We start from the raw sequence: 26,198 nt of genomic DNA on the forward strand, positions 1-26,198 counted from the left end.
TATTCGATCTCTCCCTATCCCAGTCTGCTGTCCCCAGTTGCTTGAAGATGTCCAGCATTGTTCCTGTACCCAAGAAAGCAAAGGTAACGGAACTAAATTACTATTGCCCTGTAGCACTCACTTCTGTCATCATAAAGTGCTTTGAGAGGCTAGTTAAGGATCATATCACCTTCACCTTACCCGACACCCTAAACCCACTTCAATTTGCTTACCGCCCCAATAGATCCACAGATGATGCAATTGCCATCACACTGCACAATCCCATCTGGACAAGAGGAATACGTATGTAAGAATGATGTTCATTGACTATAGCTCAGCATTCAACACCATAGCTCGGGGCCCTGGGTCTGAACCCCGCCCTGTGCAACTTTTTGTAAAATGTATTTATCCAGGCAAGTCAGTTAAGAACAAATTCTTATTTACAATGATGGCCTAGGGACAGTGGGTTAACTACCTTGTTCTGGGGCAGAACGACAGATTTTTACCATGTCAGCTCGGGGATTCGATCCACCAACCTCTCGGTTACTGGCCCAATGCTCTTAACCACGAGGCTACCTGCCGCCCCATGTGGACTGGGTCCTGGACTTCCTGGCGGCCCGCACCCAGGTGGTGAAGGTAGGAAACAACACCTCCACTGATCCTCAACACAGGGCCCCACAAAGGTGTGTGCTTAGCCCCCTCCTGTACTCCCTGTTCACCCATGACTGCATGGCCACGCACGCCTCTCACTCAATCCTTAAGTTTACAGGTGACACAACAGTAGGAGGCCTGCTTTACCAACAATGATGAGACAGCCTACAGGGGAGGTGGTGAGGGCCCTGGGAGAGTGAGTGAGGTTATTTACCTGGCACCAATGTCAACAAAACAAAAGAGCTGATCATGGACTTCAGGAAACAGCAGAGTGAGCACCCCCCTATCCACATCGATGGGACCGCAGTGGAGAAGGTGGAAAGCTTCCAAGTTCTTCTGTGTACACATCACTGACAATCTGAAATGGTCCACCCACACAGACGGTGTGGTGAAGAAGGCTCAACAGTGCCTCTTCAACCTCAGGAAGCTAAAGAAATTTGTCTTGGCACACTGCCTGCCCTCCAGGACACCTACAGCACCCGATGTCACAGGAAGGCCAAAAAGATCATGAAGAACATCAACCACCTTAGCCACGGCCTGTTCACCCCGCTATCATCCAGAAGGCGACATCAGTACAGGTGCATCAAAGCTGGGACCGAGAGACTATCATAAAGCCACCAGACTGTTACATAGCCATCACTAGCCGGCTTCCACCCGGTTATGCATCTTGTCAATTCAGGCTACACGTGTAGGCCTTCACAGAATGTAATTACAGTACACGTAGGTGTTTTGTAACGGATGGCTCTTTCCATTCATTTGTGAGTGGATGAATGTGCGCGGGTAGCCTCCTGCGGCCCTTTGTTAAGTGATTGTCAAACAATCGGATGAAAACATCATTGACTGGTTGTTTACGCCGCATTAAAAGGCATAGACGACACGTCCATAAAGCTATGGGAAGCTTTCCCTAATGTAACTTGAATTCAATTGCCAAAATTATATAGGCTTATTAGCTTACTCCTGTCTATACAGAAATAAATAAAATCATTCAAAATGGGCAACTACACCAGAAAGTATGATTTGGCCACAGATTCGTTAGCATTGTTTATTTTTTAATTGCATAACGCACAGCAAGTACCAAATAGATGATTCAGTTGTGACTGTCAGTGAAAAGTGGAGACCCAGCCAGGCAAATTGCAATATTTAAATACAATTACAGAAAACAGTTTGGAAAGCAAATGGATGTTTCTGTAAAGAGATGGCAATGAAAAGACTCCAGTCTGTCTTTTAGATATCAAAATTCTTAACTTAAGTGAGCGAACAGTAAGTAGCCTATTTTATTGGCACCAGTGGAGAACATCAGCCATATTCCTGGGGAGTGAACATAGTGGATATCTTTATCATTGGGTCAGTAACACTTTTTTGGTTGTTTTTGGACAATAATTTCCTCCTCCAGGTTAGATAGATGTCATATTGTATTTGTGTCTCATCTTTTTTGTAGGCCTTTTTATATGGATCAGACAACATTGTTTTTATTGATCTGTCAGGTGTCAGCATTTGTCGTAATAAGATTCTGCTAATATAGTGAATTCAGAAAGTATTCCTATCCCTTGACTTTTTCCAAATGTTGTTACGTTACAGCCTTACTCTGAAATGTATTATAGTTTTTTTTTCTTTTTTCTCATCAATCTACACACTACCCCATAATAATTGCAAATTTATTTTAAAAAAATTATATATTTACTTAAGTATTGAGACCCTTTACTCAGTACTTTGTTGAAGCCCCTTTTGGCAGTGATTACAGCCTCCAGTCTTGGTTATGACACTACAAGCTTGGCACAACTTTGTGGAGTTTCTCCCATTCTTCTCTGCAGATCCTCAAGCTGTGTCAGGTTGGATGGGGAGTGTCGCTGCACAGCTATTTTCAAGTCTCTCCAAAGATGTTCGATTAGGTTAAAGTCGGGGCTCTGCCTGAACCGATGAAGGTCATTCAGAGACATGTCCCGAAGCCACTCCTGCGTTGTTTTGGCTGTGTGCTTAGGGACATTGTCCAGTTGGAAGGTGAACCTTCGCCCTAGTCTGAGGTCCTGAGCACTCTGGAGCAGGTCTCTATCAAGGATCTCTACTTTTATCCGTTCATCTTTCCCTCTGTCCTGACTGGTCTCCCAGTCCTTGCAACTGAAAAACATCCCCACAGCATGATACTGCCACCACCATGCTTCACCATGGGGATAGTGCCAGGTTTCTTCCAGACGTGACGCTTTGCATTCAGGCCAAAGTGTTCTTTCTTGGCTTCATTACGCCAGAGAATATTGTTTCTCATGGTCTGAGAGTCCTTTAGGTGACAAACGGGCTGCCTTTTACTGAGGAGTGGCTTCCATCTGGCCACTGCCATAAAGGCCTGATTGGCGGAGTGCTGCAGAGATGGTTGTCCTTCTGGACGTTTCTTCAATCTCCACAGAGGAACTCTGGAGCTCTGTCAGAGTGACCACCGGGTTCTTGGTCACCTCCCTGACCAAGGCCCTTCTCCCCCGATTGCTCAGTTTGGCCGAGGGGCCAGCTCTAGGAAGAGTCTTGGTGGTTCCAAAAGTCTTCCATTTAAGAATGAGGGGGTCCACTGTGTTTTTGGGGACTTTCAATGTTGCAGACAATTTTTGGTACCCTTCCCCAAATCTGTGCCTTGACACAATCCTGTCTACGGACAATTCCTTCGACCTCATGACTTGGTTTTTGCTCTGACATGCACTGTCAACTTTTGGACCTTTTTATATAGACAGGTGAGTGCCTTTCCAAATCATGCCCAATCAATTGAATTTACCACAGGTGGACTCCAAGTTGTAAAAACGTCTCAAGGATGATCAATGGAAACAGGATGTACCTGAGCTCTGTTTCGAGTCTCATAGCAAAGGGTCTGAATATTTATGCAAGTATGGTATTTCTGTTATTTTTAACACATTTACAAAAATGTGTAAACCTGTTTTCGCATTGTCATTATGGGGTATCGTGTGTAGATTGGATTTTTATTTAATCCATTTTAGAATAAGGCTGTAATGTTAACAAAATGTGGATAAGGGCAGGGGTCTGAATAATTTCCGGATGAATATAAAGTGTAGTAAAATTGAATGACCTGTGTTAATAAAAGGCCAACAAGACATGTATCTGATAGGCCTACTCTACACCCATTCGTGCTACATTGAAGTATATATTTTTTGACAACAGTGATGGAGTTAGTGTTAGCTTAAATAATGATTCCATTCTAATTCTCACATTCGGAATAGTAGACTAACTTACATAAGTCTGCAAATGCGAGGATGCATGGAATGCTTTATTATAAATGTGCATGTTTATGGTGAAGATGATCTTCCCCAAAGTTGAAACCCACGTGCCGTCTATGTTAAAAGGAACTGCATGTTAAGTGTTATGGCATATCTTTACTAGTCCGTGGCCCACTGAGATCATGTGAAATGAATAGGGATTCTATATGTAATTCTATGATTACACCTAGGCTATACAAAAATTAATGTGTGTGCACTTTGGTGTCCCGTACCGGTAAGAAATGTAATCTACTTTCACCCCTGTTCATAACCATATAAGATCTATTTACCTATCTTTATACAGTCTCTCCAGGAAAAATGCTTGATTTTGCTGTGGCAGTTCTGGCATTTTGCATGTCAATGTGCAGTGATTTTTGTCCAATTGTTGCAAAAATGCGCTGAGGAAAAAGGTTTGAGGCGTTGCTTGATTGAACCATATTTTCGATAAATGTGCGCTTATTGGTTTAAATTGAGCCCTGTTTTTGTACTGTGTTATGGGTCAGTTTGAGATAATGTTGCGTTAGACTTTTATGCGGGAATAGTGCAGTGATTGGTCATATTTGCAAGCCCTCCCACAATATGCTGGGAATTTTTGTGACCGTGGAATCCTGGAGGGACTGTTTATATAACACTTGTTTGTTTCATTCTGCCCTATCTTCAGTTCTTTGTGCCAGATGCCATCCTGAAGGAGAGGCTGGACCCAGAGACCCTGGAGTCCCTGGGACTCATAAAGCAAGCTCATCAGTTCAACCAGAAAATCGTTAAAATCAAGACCAAACTATTGTAAGTGGAGCGGTGACTCATTTTCATCTGTAAAAAAACAAAAATCCTGTAATGGTCAGTGTCAAAAGTCAACAATGTAATAAATTGAATGGTCTGACCAAGTAGCCAGAACTAGAGTAAGCTACTGTTATTCCCCGGTCAGGGCTGAATGTGCTGTTAACCCAAAGTTACATCTCCAACACTGGGCTATCCACCTCGCAGCCTGTGGCTGTAACATTTAATATGTGACCATTTACCCTATAGGATGTGAGCTTTGCCACGAATGCCAAATGTAATGTCAGCACAGAATGTAGAGAAATTACATCACTTTAGTTGTGTTTATATTCTGACTGTTCATGCACTACCTTGCTGCAAAACATGGTTATTCAGGCTGTATAGGGTTCTATTACCCTATAATACACCAGAAACACAATAAATGATCATTTCACTTGCATTCACGCTTGGGCCTAAAGTTTGAAGTTGTTTATCTAATGGTGAGTGGTTGGCCTCCTATGTATTGTTTTCCACTCTGCCCCCTTACAGTTACAAGCAGCAGAAATTCAACTTGCTCAGGGAAGAGAATGAGGGCTATGCCAAGCTGATCACTGAGCTGGGCCAAGACCTTTCAGGCAACATCACTAGCCACATCGTCCTAGAGAGCATCAAGTCCCTAATAGGTATGAAACCCCTAGTCTTTTTCGTCACGTTCTCCACCGCCAAGAAGCAGCGGATCCTTGTTGCACTCTTAGTCTCGCTGCATTTTCTGTGACGGGTATGTATAATTTCTGTGACCAACCAAGAAAGTAATGGAGATTCTAAGTTTGGCAGAAGTGCATTTTACAGTTTTTAAATTGAGGATTGAATTGTTGCATGGGACCTTAATATTTATATATTTTTTACTTTTAAAGACAACTCTCCATTTAGACTCCCAAATGGGGGTTACATTACATATGGCCTTATTTTGTACCCAAGTTACTCAATGTCATCTGTACACCCTTACCCCCTCTCCACCCTGCAGGATGCTTCAACCTGGACCCCAACCGCGTTCTGGACATCATCCTGGAGGTGTACGAGTGTCGCTCTGACCAAGACGAGTTCTTCCTGCCCCTCATTAAGTCCTACATGTGTGAACCCCTCACCCTCTGCCACATCCTGGGCTTCAAGTTCAAGTTCAACCAGGTGAGAGAGAGCAGACTCCCCACTGTGACTGTCTGCACTCTACAGCCTGTCTGAAACTGGCCGGATATAAACTGTACAAATTGGTGTTTGTGAGGAGCTGCCTGTCCAAGAAGCGGACAAATCCTTAACCAAATTAATAAAAAATACTTCAAGGTCTTATTGATGAACATAAGTCTTGCGCACATTCTCCCTTGACCTGCAAGAATGAGGGGAAATGGTGCAGTCAGACCTGATGTGAATATTAGTGCTGCCAGTAGGGATGTTAACGTTTAACCACAAAAAAAACGGTCATAATTTAGTGGAAATAAATTGGCTTATGTATTTCCGTTACTTGTCATGTATCTTATCACATGTGCACAGAATACAGAGCCTAGTTTGAAGACTGGAATGGTCTATCACCTGTCAGACAGCGCAAGAACAGCTCCTCAAAAAGTTGGTACTGGAGTGAATCATGCTTTTATAAGCCCAGTCAGTAAGCAACAAATAACAATTCTAAATGCAATCAGGTGCTAACTCTTTTAAAAATAGCTCTTTTTATTTTCTTAACTCGTAATTAAAGCGTGCCTCCGATTCGATGTGCGTAGAATTTAGTCAACGGTAGGTAGGGTATCAGCATGTCACCCACCACTTTACAATGTAAGCTTGTGGCAGTGTAGTTGTTATACCTTGCTTCAAAGTAGCCTAGCCAAAATCCAACCATAGAAATGGGGAGACAATTGTTCCATAAAGACTCATGCCATTAACCAGCAAGGACCCTTGTTCTATTGGTTTTCATATCCAGAGACAGAATCCTAGTCATATTAGCAACCTGTCTTAGTTGTTGCTATTAGATTCCCCTCTAAATTACTAGCTGAGATTTTCATCTCTGTCACATGTGACAGACCGCCTTGTTAGGTAGTGTCCCGCGACATACGCCTAGTTTCCTGCTCTGTTAAGAATGGTGTTTTCCCGTGAATTGCATTTTTGGAAATGTTTGAAAACAACTTTTTTTATTAGCTGCTTCATTACAGCAGTTGCATCTTCAGTAATGTGTATAGCCTTTTGACTATAAGACGATAGGCTTGCTATTCTTGCATGTTTTCATGAAGCTCTTAGGAAACATGTCCATTCCTTGTTTGTATACATAGTATTTTCTGTTGGTCGTGTCATTTTACTGTTTTGGGATTTTTTTAAAACCAAAACCGTTTAATGAGGGTTGGTCAGCCAGAAGCAAAATTGACTGAAATGTGCATCCCTAGCTGCCAGTCACTGAACTATACACTTTAGCTTCAAGTAGGGGATCAAAAGACAGCAGAGTGAATTCCCCCCCCCCCCCATATCCATTAGCTATTCCTCAGTATGTATTGAGTGTTCCTTGACTGTCCTCCTCCTCCCAGGAGCCAAATGAGGAGACCCCCACGTCACTCTACCACATCGCTGCCGCCCTCTTGCATCACAACCTTATAGAGCTGGAGGACATCTATGTGCACGTAAGCATCTCAACTCACACCTACAGAGCATTGTCTCACATAATACAGTTCCTTCTCAACTTCTTCCACATTTTGTTGTTAGAGCTGAAATTTAAAAAATAAATCACTGGCCTACACAGTACTCCATAATGTCAAAGTGGAATTGTTTTTTGAAATCTTTACAAATTAATTAAACATGAAAATCTGAAATGTCTTGAGTCAAATTACAAGTATCTGTGAGGTCCCTCATTCGAGCAGTGGATTTCAAACACCAATTCAACCACAAAGACCAGGGAGGTTTTTCAATGCCTTGCAAAGAAGGGCACCTATTAGTAGATGGTTAATAAAAAGAAGACAGTGAATTTCCCTTTGAGCATGGTGAAGTTATTAGTCTTTGGATGGTGTATCAATGCACTTGAGTAAAACAAGATACAGTCGTCCTTCCTAACTCAGTTGCCGGAGAAGAGGTAAACCGGTCAGGGATTCCACCATAAGGCTAATGGTGACTTTAAAACCGTTAGTTTAATGGCTGTGATATGAGAGAACTAAGGATGGATCAACAACATTGTAGTTAATCCACTATACTAAATATTCCAAAACATGCATCCTGTTTGCAACAAGGCATTAAAGTAAAACTGCAACAAGGCATTAAAGTAAAACTGCAAAGAAATGAACTTATGTCCTGAATACAAAGTGTTATGTTTGGTGCAACACATCACTGAGTACCAGTCTTCATCTTTTCAAGCATGGTGGTGGCTACATCATGTTATGGGTATGCTTGTCATTGACAAGAACTAGGGAGTTTTTTTATGATTAAAAATAAACAAAATAGAGCTAAGCGCTGGCAAAATCCTAGATGAAAACCTGGTTGTCTGCTTTCCAACAGCCACTGGGAGACATTAACCTTTAAGCAGAACAATAACTTAAAACACAAGGACAAATATACACTGGAGTTGCATACCAAGAAGACGGTGAATGTTCCGGAGTGGCCTATTTACTGTTTTGGCCTAGATCGGCTTGGAAATCTATGGCAAGACTTGAAAATGGCTGTCTAGCAATGATCAACAACCAATTTGACAGAGTTTGATGAATTAAAAAATAATGTGCATATATATTGTCCAGGCACGCAAAGCTCTTACACTTACCCATAAAGACTCACAGCTGTAATCACTGCCATTGACTCAGGGTATTGAATACTTATCTAATGAATGTATATTAGTTTTCTATAAATGTTTTGTTAGAATTCTTTAGCACATATTTTGTGTAGATCGTTGACAAAAAAATTACAATTAAACCCATTTTAATCCCACTTTGTAACACAACAAAATGTGGAAAAAGTAAAGGTGTGAATACTTTCTAAAGGCATATAACGCGTATGTGTATGTATGTATATAATTTTATATCAAAGATTTGACTAACATTGGTTGTCCTCAGTGCATGCCAGATTGTGCAACATGTGATCCAACAGAGAAATCTAAATGCCTGGTGCTATAAATTGTGACCTGATGTGTGACTGAGCCTGCGTTGCCCTCCCAGCTGATGCCACTGGATGCCAGCATTGTAGAGGAGCACAAGAGAGAAATCACAGAGGCCAAGCAGATCGCCCGCAAGCTCACCATGGTGGTGGTGCCCTCTGAGAAGACTGAGGACAAGGAGAGAGAGAAGGAGGAAGAGAAGAACGACAAGGTAAAGTAATCTCATGTTACACTCGCACACATTTCTACTATTTGAAATACGTCTCCACATTTGGGTAACTGTTCCACACTAAAGCACAGGTCTACTTCCACTAAGTGTCCTTCTTTAATCGCCTTGATGAAGCCCAGTCTTCCTCTGTGTGCTGTTGAAGGAAAGGGAATGTGTTAATGAGGTGTCAGTCAGTGTCTTGTCTGAGGCAGGGCTGTGCATACCACCACCGACAGACAGACAGACAGTGATTGATGGGCCAGAGGAGGTCTGTTAGAGTTAAAGCTGCAGCAGCAGCCCCCCCTCCCCCCCACACGTTAAAAGTAACGAAGAGCAACACTGAAGGCTTTTGTGAGCCATGTTTCTAAAATAAATTCCGCCTCCAGCCCAAGATCCAGATTGTCAGATTGCATCTGTCATCTGAGTGCCCGCGTCATGCTAATGCTAAATTTAGCAAATAACTGTTTCAATAATAGTTTTTCCAGTGGCTTGAACAAAAAAAAAAAATATTTCAATATTCCAGAACATGCAGCCTGTTTGCAATAAAGAACTAAAGTAAAACTGCAAAGAAATGAACTCTGTCCTCAATACATCATTGAGTACCACTCTTCATCTTTTGATGGTGGCTGCATCATCTTATGGGTATGCTTATGACTAGGGATTTTTTTAATGATAAAAATCAAACAGAGCTAAGTACAGGCAAATCCTAGAGGAGAACCTTTTTCCGTCTGTTTTCCAACACACTGGGAGACAAATTCACAAACATCTTTCAACATTAAGCTCATAGTTTGACGTAAGTGCTTTTAGTTTTTTATAAAATAGCGTGAAAAATGAGTGACATTGGATGAGCAGAATATCAGTTTGTCCTCTAGCTAGTTAACTCATCCCACACGCCGCCTCTCCCTGACAACAGTGCCTTGTTACTATGCTGTGTCAGTTGGTTGTGTCAGTCACACACATGAATTAAGTGCAGCGTCAGGTACGATGACAGATTTCTACAGTTCCTTGTTCCCATCCAGTGCTGCTGGAGAAAATTACGACTCATAGGGCCTCCCGGGTGGTGCAGTGGTCTAAGGCAGCTTTGCCACCAGAGATTCTGGGTTTGAGCCGGGCGGCGCACAATTGGCCCAGCGTCGTCCGGGTTAGGGAGAGTTTGGCCGGCAGGGATATCCTTGTCTCATCGCGCACTAGCGACTCCTGTGGCGGGCTGGGCACAGTGCACGCTGACCTGGCCTCTAGGTGTACGGTGTTTCCTCCGACACATTGGTGCTGCTGGCTTTTGGGTTGGATGTGCATTGTGTCAAGAAGCAGTGCGGCTTGGTTGTGTTGTGTTTCGGAGGACTCATGGCTCTCGACCTTCGCCTCTGCCGAGTCCGTACGGGAGTTGCAGCGATGAGACAAGACAGTAACTACTACCAATTGGATACCATGAAATTGGGAAGGAAAAGGGGGTAAAAATAATAATTTAAAAAACTATATATATATTTACAACTCATGATTTACTCACTAGTCTTTGTGTTTGCAAATCCTCCTTAACCTCTTTTTAATGGGCCTACTTTGTACTTTGTGAGATTCCTCCGTCATAAACCTAAGGACATAGCTGCTCTCAGACTAACTTCTGCTGCTGCTCCAAGCTCACCCACACACTCCGCATCTCCCCCTCTACCCTCAGGCTCCTGATAACCAGAAGCTGGGTCTGTTGGAAGCGCTGCTGAGGATCGGAGACTGGCACCATGCCCAAAGCATTATGGACCAGATGCCCTCCTTCTACGCCACCTCTCACAAGGCCATTGCTCTGGCGCTGTGCCAGCTGCTGCATCTGACTGTAGAGCCACTGTACCGCAGGTGCCCGCCTGCTCCCCTGGATTCACTTTGTGCTCTTTGCATATTAGCTGAAGAAATGTACACATTTACCTAAATACAACACGACATACACAGCCAGCCAGCCAAAATACTACAAACTCTGATGCCAGCTTTTCATTTAATTGTAGGCACACACACACAACAACAGTCACATGCAGAACCACCTAGTGTTAACACTAGAGCAGTGGAGGCTTTATGTTGCTGTTTGTAGTATGCCCTGTCTCACCTGTGTTTCCCTTTGCAGAGCCGGGGTCCCCAAAGGGGCCAAGGGATGTTTGTTGAGGCCCCTGAAGAACAAGCGGGCCCCCAGGCCTGCAGAGAGCTTTGAGGACCTGCGCAGGGATGTGTTCAGCATGCTCTGCTACCTGGGGCCCCACCTCTCCCATGACCCCATCCTCTTTGCCAAGATAGTACGCCTGGGCAAGGGCTTTATGAAAGAGGTACATGCCCTAAAGTCAATTGATGCTTTTTTGATCCCTGGCTTCATCTCACTAATTGTCCTCGTGTTTTCTTTTGTTCCTCCAGTACCAAAGTGAGGGTAGAAATGACAACATCAAGGACAAAATGGTGAGTTGTCAAAGTAAATGGGACCAAGAAGTGTCTTGAACAGTTTTGTTGTATTAATCAGCAAGAGGAATTCACAGAGAATAAATTCAGGTGTACAAGTGTAGACTTTACCGTGAAATGCTTGCTTTCAAGCCCTTCCCAAAGATGCAGAGTTAAAAAATATATTAAACAAATAAATAGTAACAAGGAATAAAATACACAACAATGGAGCTATATGCAGTGATTACCAGATCATTGTGTAGGATTACGAGGTATTTAAGGTGTTAAGTTCTGAACAAACTGAAACGGACGACTGGAAAAGCTAAAAGTATATTTACCCACTGGGTCATACCCCTGCAAAGACAAGATATGATTACACAAGCACATATATTTATAACCTCTTCATAGGCGGGGTCAACTCTTTACACATCTAGACAGCCAATACATCTCTGTTGCTAGGCAGGAACTTATTTGTTTCCTCTCACTGGCGTAGTCATGACCCTGCCTGATGCTAGAACCTATGTGGAAGTTTGCGTGCGATATGATTTTTGTGGTGGGCCCCTCTGGCCCCACCACCCAGAGGTTTCATCTCACTTCATCTGTTGACTTGACCTCAAGCCGAATTCCTCGATCCTCCCTAGTTACGCAGCTGGCCTGCCTTATCAGAGATTAACTATTGCTCTTCGCCTAACTCTTTAGAAACATGGAACAGAATATGAACTTTCTGAACTTCCCATTATCTCACTCAGTAACTTCCCATACAGCAAGTCCCTATCTACCCTTCATTGACCCCAACAAACACATTCCTTATATATCAACAGTAAGACTGTAGTTATATATATTTGTGTGTGCGTACACACACAGTTGAAGTCGGAAGTTTACATACACCTTAGCCAAATGCATTTAAACACAGTTTTTCACAATTCCTGACATTTAATCCTAGTAAAAATTCCCTGTTTTAGGTCAGTTAGGAATAATAGTAGAGAGAATGATTTATTTAAACTTTTATTTCTTTCATCACATTCCCAGTGGGTCAGAAGTTTAAATACACTCAATTAGTATTTGGTAGCATTGCCTTTAAATTGTTTAACTTCAGGCCAAACGTTTCGGGTAGCCTTCCACAAGCTTCCCACAATAAGTTGGGTGAATTATGGCCCATTCCTCCTGACAAAGCTGGTGTAACTGAGTCAGGTTTGTCGGCCTCCTTTGGTCGCACACACTTTTTCAGTTCTGCCCACAAATTTTCTATAGGATTGAGGTCAGAGCTTTGTGATGGCCACTCCAATACCTTGACTTTGTTGTCCTTAAGCCATTTTGCCACAACTTTGGAAGTATGCTTGGGGTCATTGTCCATTTGGAAGACCCATTTGCAACCAAGCTTTAACTTCCTGACTGATGTCTTGAGATGTTGCTTCAAAATATCCACAAAATTCTTTCTTCATGATGCCATCTATTTTGTGAAGTGCACCAGTCCCTCCTGCAGCAAAGCACCCCCACAACATGATGCTGCCACCCCTGTCCTTCACCGTTGGAATGGTGTTCTTCAGCTCGCAAGCCTCCCCCCTTTTCCTTCAAACATGATGATGGTCATTATGGCCAAACAGTTCTATTTTTGTTTTATCAGACCAGAGGACATTTCTCCAAAAAAGTAAAATCTTTGTCCCCATTTGCAGTTGCAAACCGTATGGCTTTTTTATGGTGGTTTTAGAGCACTGGCTTCTTCCTTGTTGAGCTGTCTTTCAGATTATGTTGATTATAGGACTCTTTTTACTGTGGATATAGATACTTTTTTACCTGTTTCCTCCAGCATCTTCACAAGATCCTTTGCTGTTCTGGGATTGATTTGCACTTTTCACACCAAAGCACGTTCATCTCTAGGAGACAGAAGGCATCTCCTTCCTGAGCGGTAATGACAGCTGAGTGGTCCCATGGTGTTTATACTTGCATACTATTGTTTGTACAGGTGAACGTGGTACCTTCAGGCGTTTGTAAATTGCTCCCAAGGATGAACCAGACTTGTGGAGGTCTACATTTTTTTTTGCTGAGGTCTTGGCTGATTTCTTTTGATTTTCCCATGATGTCAATCAGAGAGGCACTGAGTTTGAAGGTAGGCCTTGAAATACATCTACAGGTACACCTCCAATTGAATGAAATGATGTCAATTAGCCTATCAGAAGCTTCTAAATCCATGACATCCTTTTCTGTAATTTTCCAAGCTGTTTAAAGGCACAGTCAACTTAGTGTATGTAAACTTCTGACCCACTGGAATAGTGATACAGTGAAATAATATGTCTGTAAACAATTGTTGGAAAAATTACTTGCACAAAGTAGATTTCCTTACCGACTTGCCAAAACAATAGTTTAGCAAGAAATGTGTGGAGTGGTTGAAAAACGAGTTTTAATGACTCCGATGTAAGTGTATGTAATCTTCCGACTTCAACTGTATATATATTTTAATAAATACTGGAAGAGAAATTACCGTAAAAAAACAAGCATTGTAGATGAGAAATTATGGGAATTAACGGTAGGCCGCAGGGGTGGTGTGCAATCCCTGCGACCTCCAATGGATTAGTCCACTCAGATTGGCGTGAATCAGACACGTGTCTCGTGTGCCATACTTTTAAAAAAATATATATATATTTGCCACTGCTCGACTAAAGAAAATCCGTCGACCAACAGCCTATTAACGAAACAATCGACCAGTTGACTAAATGTGGTCAGCCCGAGAATGAAGGCAGGATAAAGTGACTAGGGATTAGGGATACAATTAGGATTAGGGATACAAATTTCGTCTGGGCTACTTTGAAGCAAGGTAAGACAATCTTCCTTATTTGGGGTGAAGTAAAACATTCAGGTATTCAGCGATTATACTACCTCAATCTCACTTTGTGAAGTGGTCAAGCACTTTGTCAAGCGTTGATGGCCTCCCTACCATTGATTATAGTTTATGCACTCGATTGTTGAATGGGAGGCATGCTTTAATTACGAGATGAGATTGAGTAATAAAAATAGTAGCTCTTTTAATCATGGCCATGAAAACAGTTAACACACGATTGCATTTAGAATTGTAATTTGTTGCTTACTGACTCGGCTTATAAAAGCACGTTTCACTGCAGTAACAGATTTTTGAGGAACTGTTCTCGCACTATCTGACAGGTGATAGGCCACTCGCACCTCAAACTAGGTTCTGTATTTTATGTGCGTGTGATAAATAAGATGCACGACGAGTAACAAATACACACGACAATTTAATTCCCCAAAATTATGCAAATGAATCTATAGATTGATAATCATGACCAGTCAAATGTATTTTCAGCAGCTAACCGATTTTAACGCTTAACCGTTAATATCCCTAATCAGGATGGATAGATGATGATGAGTAAAATAAAGAACAGATTAGCAGCTGTGTGTGAGCGCGTGGATGTGTGTGGGTTTTGTGTGAGTGTGCATAGAGCAGTGCAAGATAGTCCAGGTATCCATTTAATAAAACATTAATCAGTCTTATGGCTTGAGGGTACAAGCTGTCTCGGAGCCTGTTAATCCAACCGTTTGCTGGACGTGGCTTGGGTGGCTGGAGTCTTGGGCAATTCTTTGGGGCATCTTCTGACACCACCTGATATAGAGGTCCTGGGTGGCACTGAGCTCGGCCCCCTTGATATACTGAGCTGTCTGCACAACTCTCTGTAGAGCTGTGCGGTGCATTTTACATACCAAGCTGTGTCAAGATTCTTTGGTGCAGCTGTAGAACTTTTTGAGGATCCGAGGGCCTTTAAAAAAAAATGTAGTTTTTTTTATTTTTTATGCCTCCCGAGGGGGAGAGGCGATCTTTGTCCATATAATTTTGTAAGTATCCACTCACTGTGGTCTGTACTTCGGTGGTTGATGTGCTCCTGTTCCCTCCTAGGACACATTGCTGAGTTGTTTCCTGAGCATTGCAGACCAGGTGCTGCTGCCCTCGCTCTCTCTCATGGAGTGTAACGCCTGCATGTCAGAGGAGCTGTGGGGCCTCTTCAAACTCTTCCCCTACCAGCACAGGTGAGACACACACACACACACACACGATCATAGTGGTGTCCTTTTAGACTCGAACTGACATGTTTGGCCATCCATTTTGAATCCATCCAATGGAGATAGCAAAGCCCACACAGAGACTGGAGTATGTGGGTTTATGCAACTTGTTCTATTCTCCGACCCTGTTGTGTTCTGTTGGTATTTCTAGGTCCTAATTCCAGGCTGGTCCTGGTGTATGTATTATTAAATATGTCACTGTTAACCCGCTCACCTGTGTTGCTACCTGTGGTCGTCAGGTACCGGCTATACGGGCAGTGGAAGAATGAGACCTACACAAGCCACCCACTTCTGGTCAAGGTCAAAGCTCAGACTGTGGACAGAGCCAAATACATAATGAAGTAAGTCACGTTGCTACGCAAGCCTGGAATTTCTTGATTTTAGGGACAAGGCCATTTGCCTGTCAAGAGGTGCTCAATCTACCAGGGCACCAAGGCCATCAACCAAAATAGTCAATTTAAATTGATTTGAAAACCAAAAAACAGTAGCTCTTCTGTTAAGAAAACAACACGATTAGCCTACATGTCAAAGTGTAGGTTATAGACTGTGGATTTGCTACAGGCTCTAGTGTCCACACCGATGCTGACATGAGGTTGGCACCAGAAAATGTCAACTTTCTTTAATGAGACTTTTAATTATACAGTGCATTTGGAAAGTATCAAGACCCCTTCATTTTTTCCGCATTTTGTTATGTTAGTCTTATTCTAAAATTGATTAAACCTACACACAATTCCCCATAATGACAAAGCAAAAAAAAAATGTAAACATTTTTTGCTAATTTATAAAAAAAACTGATCACATTTGTCTCACCACCTGTATTCGGTCTTATGTAGCAAAATGTGAAATGGTGTTTGTTTTAACGTTGGATAAGTAGACTCTGAGCTATAAAATGGTATATCATACACTGCATTTCAAATCCAAATGTATTTATATAGCCCTTCGTACATCAGCTGATATCTCAAAGTGCTGTACAGAAACCCAGCCTAAAACCCCAAACAGCAAGCAATGCAGGTGTAGAAGCACGGTGGCTAGGAAAAACTCCCTAGAAAGGCCAAAACCTAGGAAGAAACCCAGAGCGGAACCAGGCTATGTGGGGTGGCCAGTCCTCTTCTGGCTGTGCCGGGTGTCGTTTATAACAGAACATGGCCAAGATGTATAAATGTTCATAAATGACCAGCATGGTCAAATAATAATAATCACAGGCAGAACAGTTGAAACTGGAGCAGCAGCACGGCCAGGTGGACTGGGGACTGAGTCATCATGTCAGGTAGTCCTGAGGCAAGGCCCCCCCGACACAAACTACTGCAGCATAAATACTGGAGGCTGAGACTGGAGGGGTCGGGAGACACTGTGGCCCCATCCGAAGATACCCCCGGACAGGGCCAAACAGCAAGGATATAACCCCACCCACTTTGCCAAAGCACAGCCCCCACACCACTAGAGGGATATCTTCAACCACCAACTTACCATCCTGAGACAAGGCCGAGTATAGCCCACAAAGATCTCCGCAACGGCACAACCCAAGGGGGGGCGCCAATCCAGACAGGAAGATAACATTAGTGACTCAACCCACTCAAGTGACGCACCCCTCCTAGGGACGGCATGAAAGAGCCCCAGTAAGCCAGTGACTCAGCCCCTGTGATAGGGTTAGGCAGAGAATCCCAGTGGAAAGAGGGGAACCAGCCAGGCAGAGACAGCAAGGGCGGTTCGTTGCTCCAGAGCCTCTGTTCACCTTCACACTCCTGGGCCAGACTACACTCAATCATATGACCCACTGAAGAGATGAGTCTTCAGTAAAGACTTAAAGGTTGAGACAGAGTTTGCGTCTCTTACATGGGTAGGCAGACCATTCCATAAAAATGGAGCTCTATAGGAGAAAGCCCTGCCTCCAGCTGTTTGCTTAGAAATTCTAGGGACAATTAGGAGGCCTGCGTCTTGTGACCGTAGCGTACGTGTAGGTATGTATGGCAGGACCAAATCAGAGAGATAGGTAGGAGCAAGCTCATGTAATGCTTTGTAGGTTAGCAGTAAAACCTTGAAATCAGCCCTTGCTTTGACAGGAAGCCAGTGTATAGAGGCTAGCACTGGAGTAATATGATCACATTTTTTGGTTCTAGTCAGGATTCTAGATAAAAGGATTCTAGATAAAAGCACATCCCTCTCAAGAAAAACACTCAATTTTCATATTACATGCACAACCCATAGTGTGGAAACTTCAGCTATGTAGTGTGTATGTACTTTCCAAGTTGAAGTATTTTCTTTTACAAAATGTTTAATGACATTAGTGTTCTATAGATCGCCTCCACCATACCGCACGTTCTACGCTCAGAATATTGTTCCTGTATTCGCTTTTGAATGTGTTAGTTTCAGCGGGAAAAGATCTGAGACAAAGTACATACTTTTAGTGAATTTGGAGAGTGCAAGCCTGGATCTTCTCCCTTGATTTACCACAGGACGTGTGTCAATCCCCACTAGTTATTTCCTCCCCCCTCTGGGTGAAAGGGGGTCTGATTGAAGTTATTTGTTGCAAATTTGATCTGACCTATTTGGATTCTCGCAGTCAGTCATGACACTGCATAATGAAACAATCCCTGTAAAGCTAGTGTTTTGAGGGTGGACTGACTTATTTAGTACACACACTGGTTTTACTCAAAACAACTTTCTATCAAAGCTGGGAGAGAGCACAGGCATGGCTCATGTCATGCAGGTTCAGATAACGGACAGTTTTATATTCCAAAAATCTGTAGCTGATTAGTATGTAAAATACATTTTTGTTGCAACAGCAATCTGCAATGTTTGAATTTCAAACTATTTTTAATGCACCCCCCAAAGCCAGTCAGTGGTTTACATACATTTCTCTAGGAGATTATGAGGAAAAGATTATGATTATTAGAAAGCAAATTACGGACTCCTCTTTAAATCTGCGTATTCCTTCAAAGCTCAGTTGTCCTGAGTCTGCACAACTCTGCCAGGACCTAGGATCAAGAGACGCTCAAGTGTTTTAGTACTATATCTCTTGACACAATGATGAAAATAATCATGGCCTCTAAACCTTCAAGCTGCATACTGGACCCTATTCCAACTAAACTACTGAAAGAGCTGCTTCCTGTGCTTGGCCCTCCTATGTTGAACATAATCAACGGCTCTCTATCCACCGGATGTGTACCAAACTCAGTCCCCAGTCCACCTGGCCGTGCTGCTGCTCCAGTTTCAACTGACCTGAGCCCTAGGACCATGCCCCAGGACTACCGGACATGACTCCTTGCTGTCCCCAGTCCACCTGACCGTGCTGCTGCTCCAGTTTCAACTGTTCTGCCTTATTATTATTCGACCATGCTGGTCATTTATGAACATTTTAACATCTTGGCCATGTTCTGTTATAATCTCCACCCGGCACAGCCAGAAGAGGACTGGCCACCCCACAGCCTGGTTCCTCTCTAGGTTTCTTCCTAGGTTTTGGCCTTTCTAGGGAGTTTTTCCTAGCCACCGTGCTTCTACACCTGCATTGCTTGCTGTTTGGGGTTTTAGGCTGGGTTTCTGTACAGCACTTTGAGATATCAGCTGATGTACGAAGGGCTATATAAATACATTTGTTTTGATTTAGGAGATAAACTCATGGTTACTGTTCTGCAACAAGTAATTATGTTATTACCACCAACCTGCAGTCTAAAAGTGGGAGCATTGAGACACCGTATATAGCTTTTGTGCAATGTTAGGCATAACATGAGAAAATTATGACCAAATGGACCTACCAATAAACATTTATCGATTTGTTAATGCGTAGTTAACATGCCTTGGCACCACAGAATTCCTATAATCGATTTGCTAGGCATGCAGCCGCATAGACATGCTGCAATTTCAGCAACATTGACCGTGATCGTTAGTCTATATTTTGAGTGGCTGTCTGGCTGACTCATTCAATTTTATTTTAGGGAGGGGTGCCCGAACACTGTCCTTGCGGGGGGGCTCCAGATAAACTGCGTTACGCCAGTGATGATGTGCAATGGCTAATAAGAATTGAGAGAGCCATGTGAGAGGTGCTTTGTAGCATGGTGATTGGCAGCCGAGCGAAGGGAATTATAATTATTATATTCAGCTCAGGGGCATTGCAACCACACACATTGGAGGCCTGTTGCTACGACTCCCCAACGTATCGCCTTAACAGTTAGATATAGTGCCCGTTGTTTTATCCATCGTGTGGTTGTGGCACTTAGAAGTCACATTTTATACACCCACTATTCGTATTTTCCTTTTTCTAGACTTTTCAGGCATCTAACGGAATTCGATCATCCAACTCATGCCCCTTGGGTACACTGTAGCAGCATCTCTATAGAAATGCACCCCCAAAGCCAGTCAGTGGTTTACATACATTTCTCTAGGAGATAAACTCAAGGTTACTGTGTCCATTGAATTCTTTATGGATATCAGTGGTTGGTATGGAAACATGTATTTTAAATAAATAAATAAGGAAGTGGGTGCTGAGAAGCACTAACATGTAGCCCTGGTTACCATAGTAATTATTTTGGTTGGCACAGATCTAGGACTGTTCTGCAACTTTCATGGCTTTATTTGATACAAGTGCTAACATCTACTAATGGCTTGCGTACCAAATGGGCCAGGAATATTTCATTTATCCAGCTCTCAACAAAATGCTCACTCGCACTGCCATAGAGAGAGAGAGAGACACACACACACACACACACACACACACACACACACACACACACACACACACACACAGAGAGAGACAATAGCAGACGTGGGCTGGTGTGGGTGCCTACTTTGGAAAAGGCCTCAGGCTTGTTTTATTTCTGAACCACTGGGCTTTGTGGGGTCAGTGCTTAAGTACAGCCTCACTACTGCACATGATACACAAGGACTGGACTGCATGTTTTCTAGATTCCCCAAATGTCTTACTTCTATAATAGTTGGCGCAAAAAAATATATATTTTAGCACAGTGAAAATGTTTCACACAATTATCTCCTAAGAGGAACTGTCTTCATTCTATGTAGAATGATCAGCACTGGCTGTATAACGTTTACAGTGTATTTTAATTGGGCTTGATGGCCCCATTATGTTAATAATGGGGCCATCCAGGATTTGAAACAGTCACAACAAGGTCACCCAGTCACATGTTTTGATAAACAGCTGAGATATGCCAATTCCGGATTGCCCCTTTAAAGAGCAATTCAACAAAACAAAAAAAGTATCTAGTTGAGAAATACCTATGTGGCATTGATATTAGTCAAACATTTTTTCCAATGGTAACATTGTCTAAAAAGTGTAAGTAGGATAATTTTGGTCCTAAATTCAGTATATTCCAAAACAGTTTTGTGAGATTTGTATAACTGAGGTCTTCACAATTTACATACGGGATGAATTTGGATTCCATTCATGCCCACTTGCCAATTGTAATGCCTCAGGGTGTAACAGTTCACCAAACCCACGGTTCGGTACATATTGCGGTTTTGCGGTCACAGTTCAGGTACAGCGAGAAAATGAAATGCCAGTTATTTTTTGTTTAAGAAAATACAAAGTGTTGGTATTCCTGGTTCTCTATCATGAGTCATATAATGACTGATGGGATCGCAATCAGGAATAACAAAACTTTGTATTTTCTTAAATGAAAACACATGATTGCTCAATACTAAAATAAAGTGCAATATGAGTGTAAAATATGTAAACATGGCTCAGACATTGTTTAGGTCTATGCTACGTTTTCTTACAAAGAGAAACATGTTAAGTAGCCTTGGAGGTTCATCCATCTGTAGTAAGCACAACTCATGGTGCACTGGCCAATTCATTGTGAGAGGGCGAAGTTTGTAACGTTGCTCGAGCACTTTCACGTGGTGCTTATAAACTCCCCATTCTGAACCACTGAGAATGGGCGCATATCCACAGCTATAAACATACCTATCGCTCTTTTAATTTCTTTGGCTCGGTCAGAATCAGCTGCGAAGGGGTGCTTGAATACAGAGGGGGACAAATTATTATTATTTTTTTTTTTGCGTTTTCGTCTTGATCTGGTGGTAGGAATACTGGGGTTACGTCGGCGTACATGTGTTAACCTTTCTGATCTCCCCATCCCGGATCCGGGATCGTGAATACAGACTCAAGCTCATTACCATAACGCAACGTTAACTATTCATGAAAATCGCAAATGAAATGAAATAAATATGCTAGCTCTCAAGCTTAGCCTTTTGTTAACAACACTGTCATCTCAGATTTTCAAAATATGCTTCTCAACCATTGCAAAACAAGCATTTGTGTAACAGTATTGATGGCTAATGTAGCATTTAGCATTAGCATTCAGCTGGCAACATTTACACAAAAAAACAGAAAAGCATTCAAATAAAATCATTTACCTTTGAAGAACTTCAGATGTTTTCAATGAGGAGACTCTCAGATAGCAAATGTTCAGTTTTTCCTGAAAGATTATTTGTTTAGGACAAATCGCTCCGTTTTCTGCGTCACGTTTAGCTATGAAAAAACCCCTGTATCCAGGATTGTGTAAATCTATCAGCAAGCTCATTAGCATAACACAACGTTAACTATTTATGAAAATCGCAAATGAAATGAAATAAATATGCCATCTCTCAAGCTTAGCCTTTTGTAAACAACACTGTCATCTCAGATTTTCAAAATATGCTTCTCAACCATAGGAAAACAATAATTTGTGTAAAAGTAGCTAGCTAGAGTTAGCATTTCGCGTTAGCATTAGCGTTAGCATCCAGCATGCAACATTAACAAAAACATAAAAGCCTTCAAATAAAATCATTTACCTTTGAAGAACTTCTGATGTTTTCAATGAGGATACTCTCAGTTAGATAGCAGATGCTCAGTTTTTCCAAAAAGATTCCTTGTGTATTAGAAATAGCTCCGTTTTATACATCACATTTGGCTACCAAAAAAAATCCGAAAATTCAGTCCTCAAAACGCGAACTTTTTTCCAAATTAACTCCATAATATCGACTGAAAACATGGCAAACGTTGTTTACAATCAATCATCAAGGTGTTTTTCACATCTCTTCATTGATACATCGTTCTTGGACACATGCTTTCTCCCCTGAATCAAATGGTAAAGTAGAAGCAGCTGGCAATTGCGCACCGAATTCGACGCAGGACACCAGGCGGACACTTGGAAAATGTAGTCTCTTATGGTCAATCTTCCAATGATATGCCTACAAATACGTCACAATGCTGCTAAGACCTTGGGCGAACGACAGAAAGTGTAGGCTCATTCGTTGCGCAATCACAGCCATATAAGGAGAGAATGGAAAACAGAGCTTCAGAAATTCTGCTAATTCCTGGGTGATGCATCATCTTGGTTTCGCCTGTAGAATGAGTTCTGGGGCACTTACAGACAAAATCTTTGCAGATTCTGAAACTTCAGAGTGTTTTCTTTCCAAAACTGTCAATATGTCAATATGCAATATGCATAGTCGAGCATCTTTGTGACAAAATATCGCGCTTAAAACGGGAACGTTTTTTATCCAAAAATGAAATAGCACCCCTAGAGCTCTAACTGGTTAACTGGTTAACATGTTTGAGGTTTTGGCAGCTGCATACTGTAGGCTATTCTCTTGAGCAGTGGAGACGTACTCTCTGTCCATCGCTGTTGTAATCTACTGGGAAGCCAAAATGTTTCCAAACTGGAGATTTAAACGACAATGGTGAATCCTCCAGGTTTACCGACCCCCGTCACTGGCCATCGTACAGAATTAGTTCCCGGCTGCTTGTTTACATAAGACATTCAACTTATACAACTGGTGGGTCTAATTCTGAATGCTGATTGGTTAAAAAAATTTGACGTTAAAATGCCTGTTTACTCTGTTCCATCTGATTGCGCAATCCACGGTCTCATAAGCCCAGCCAGGCAATTTATAAACTTGATCTCCACTTTAAAAAGCATCGACATTATCTCACAATATCTTTTCAGATAAGATTGTTTTCTCAAGTGGAGATTTTAATAAACCTTACGGTCGGTCTCGCCGACCATTTGCAACGTTGTTTCAATATTTAAATTTGAGCTCCAACTGTCCCATAGTGATGGACAGGCGGGCAGTGTTTCTCAACCAGTCAATCATGAATCGGCTGGCATTTTTATGGCTATACACAGAAATGTCCTTTTGAAAAAAGTTACGAAACAAAGTGTAGCTATTTTGCATTCTTTCCAGCTTCAGTTTGAAGTGATTGTGTTAGCTGTGTTGTTGTGCTTACTCCTCCTCAGAGGAGCTCGACATTTTCTATGCCAGGTGAAATCATGCCTCATTTAAATCATTGTTATGGATGCATCCAAATGATTGTCACTAGAAAACAGCCTAACAAATGCAGCTACTGTTGTTATTCTGGCTGCACTGTTTGACGTGACTGTAAGATATCCGTAGTTGGCTGGCTAGCAAGCAAGGGAACTGAACGACTTAGTCGCGTCTCTGGCAACTGAACCGAACCGTTAGAATGGCTTGGGTAGCAACCCTAGATTTGTGTCCGGACGATGTCTTGTGGAAGGATGAAATAAATTAATCAAAAATAATGTTTTTAATGAAAACATGTCAATCTTTATTTGAATATGTTGGTACCACTCCTTTATTGGGGGTGTCTTGCTAATTGCCTATAATTTCCACCTGTGAAATGTATTGTCAATCAGTGTTGCTTCCTAAGTGGACAGTTTGATTTCACAGAAGTGTGATTGACTTGGAGTTACATTGTGTTGTTTAAGTGTTCCCTTTATTTTTTTGAGCAGTGTATAAAAGTGATAATTCCCTTGACCAGTGTTTGGAGGATATATTGGCACAGTTTGCCGGCTCTCGACTTTTGTCTCGGGCCTAACAACCATGCCAATATATCCTCCAAACACCAACTTCTCTGGCAATTTTCATTTAAATAACAACCACATCAAACCACACCCACAAGCATTCAAATCTTGTTTTTCTTAATGAGCAGCAGAAAAAAACATGCGTATCGGTGCATTCAGCCGCACCTTTTAAAACAATGGCACTTCTTGCTAGCCAGTAAATCATACGGCAGTAGTGTGAAAAGCAGTAAATGGTATATACAGTAGCATATATTACAGTACCAGTCAAAAGTTTGGACACACCTATTCATTCAAGGGTTTTTCTTTATTTTTACTATTTTCTACATTGTATAATAATAGTGATGACATTAAAACTATGAATTAACACACATGGAATTGTGTAGTAACTAAAGTGTTACTACACAAATCTAAATATATTTGAGATTTTTCAAAGTAGACAGCCTTTGCCTTGATGACAGTTTTGCACACTTTTGGTATTATCTTAACCAGCTTCATGAAGTAGTCACCTGGAATGCATTTCAATTAACAGGTGTGCCTTGTTAAAAGTACATTTTTGGAATTTCTTTCCATAATGTGTTTGAGCCAGTCATTGTTGTGTTGTGACAAGTTAGGGCTATCTTCTGTATACCACCCCTATTTGGTAAAATACCAAGTCCATATTATGTGAAGAACTGCTCAAATAAGCAAAGAGAGATGACAGTCCATTACTTTAAGACACGAAGGTCAGTCAATACAAAAACATTTCAAGGACTTTGAAAGTTTCTTCAAGGGCAGTCCCGAAACCCCATCAAGCTCTATGATGAAACTGGCTCTCATGAGGACCACCACAGGAAAGGAAGACCCAGAGTTACCTCTGCTGCAAAGAATAAGTTCATTAGCGTTACCTGCACATCAGATGCAGCCCAAATAAATGCTTCACATAGTTCAAGTAACCTACACATCTCAACTGTTCAGAGGAGACTGCGTGAATCAGGCATTCATGGGTGAATTGCTGCAAAGAAACAATGGGTGGGTGGGACGCCAATAAGAAGAGACTTGCTTTGGGCCTAGAAACACAAACAATGTACATTAGACCGGTGGAAATCTGTCCTTTTGGTGTGATGATGAATCCAAGTTTGAGATTTTTGGTTCCAACAGCCGTATCTTTGTGAAATGCAGAGTAGGTGAGCGGATGATCTCCACATGTGTGGTTCCCAACGTGATGCATGGAGGAGGAGGTGTGATGGTGTGGGGGTGCCCTGATGGTGACACAGTCAGTAATTTATTTGGAATTCAAGGCACACTTAACCAGCACTGCTACCACAGCATTCTGCAGCAATACGCCATCTCATCTGGTTTGCGCTTAGTCCCACTATCATTTGTTTTTCAACAGGACAATGACCCAACACACCTCCAGGCTGTGTAAGGGCTATTTGACCAAGAAGGAGAGGGATGGAGTGCTGCGTCAGCTGACCTGACCTCCACAATCCCCCGACCTCAACCCAATAGAGATGGTTTGGGATGAGTTGGACTGCAGAGTGAAGGAAAAGCAGCCAACAAGTGCTCAGCATATGTGGGAACTCCTTCAAGACTGTTGGAAAGCATTCACCATGAAGCTGGTTGAGAGAATGCCAAGAGTGTGCAGAGCTGTCAAGGCAATGGGTGGCTGGCTACTTTGAAAAATCTAAAATAATATATATTTTGATTTGCTTTACTTTTTTTGTTACTACATGATTCCATATGTGTTATTTCATAGTTTTGATGTCTTAGCTATTATTCTACAATGTAGAAAGAAAAACCCTTGAATGAGTAGTTACTGTAGTATATGCTATTGTATATCTCATTTACTGCTTTTCACACTAGTGCAGTATGATGCATACTTATTTTCAATGTGTGGAAGTACATGTAAGTGCCTGAGGCCATTCCCTGCTCCCTGTAGTGTACCAGTGGACATTGGCGTATTCCCATCATTG

General features: G+C 42.1%; 1 protein-coding gene across 4 annotated transcripts in view; it reads left to right on the forward strand.

Annotated features, from left to right (window-relative positions):
* LOC110537361 (THO complex subunit 2) overlaps positions 1 to 26,198 on the forward strand; it is a 65,859-nt gene that overhangs the window by 4,855 nt on the left and 34,806 nt on the right. For all 4 annotated transcript variants that reach the window (XM_036937344.1, XM_036937345.1, XM_021623337.2 and 1 more), the window contains exons 6-15: positions 4,543 to 4,664; positions 5,187 to 5,320; positions 5,662 to 5,822; positions 7,199 to 7,291; positions 8,807 to 8,956; positions 10,626 to 10,798; positions 11,061 to 11,256; positions 11,342 to 11,383; positions 15,267 to 15,397; positions 15,670 to 15,771. In XM_036937344.1, the coding sequence (XP_036793239.1) occupies positions 4,543 to 4,664; positions 5,187 to 5,320; positions 5,662 to 5,822; positions 7,199 to 7,291; positions 8,807 to 8,956; positions 10,626 to 10,798; positions 11,061 to 11,256; positions 11,342 to 11,383; positions 15,267 to 15,397; positions 15,670 to 15,771 (1,304 nt within the window). The remainder of the gene's footprint in view (positions 1 to 4,542; positions 4,665 to 5,186; positions 5,321 to 5,661; positions 5,823 to 7,198; positions 7,292 to 8,806; positions 8,957 to 10,625; positions 10,799 to 11,060; positions 11,257 to 11,341; positions 11,384 to 15,266; positions 15,398 to 15,669; positions 15,772 to 26,198) is intronic.

The sequence above is a fragment of the Oncorhynchus mykiss genome, chromosome 12 (assembly GCF_013265735.2).
Source record: "Oncorhynchus mykiss isolate Arlee chromosome 12, USDA_OmykA_1.1, whole genome shotgun sequence".
Classification (NCBI taxonomy): Eukaryota; Metazoa; Chordata; class Actinopteri; order Salmoniformes; family Salmonidae; genus Oncorhynchus; species Oncorhynchus mykiss.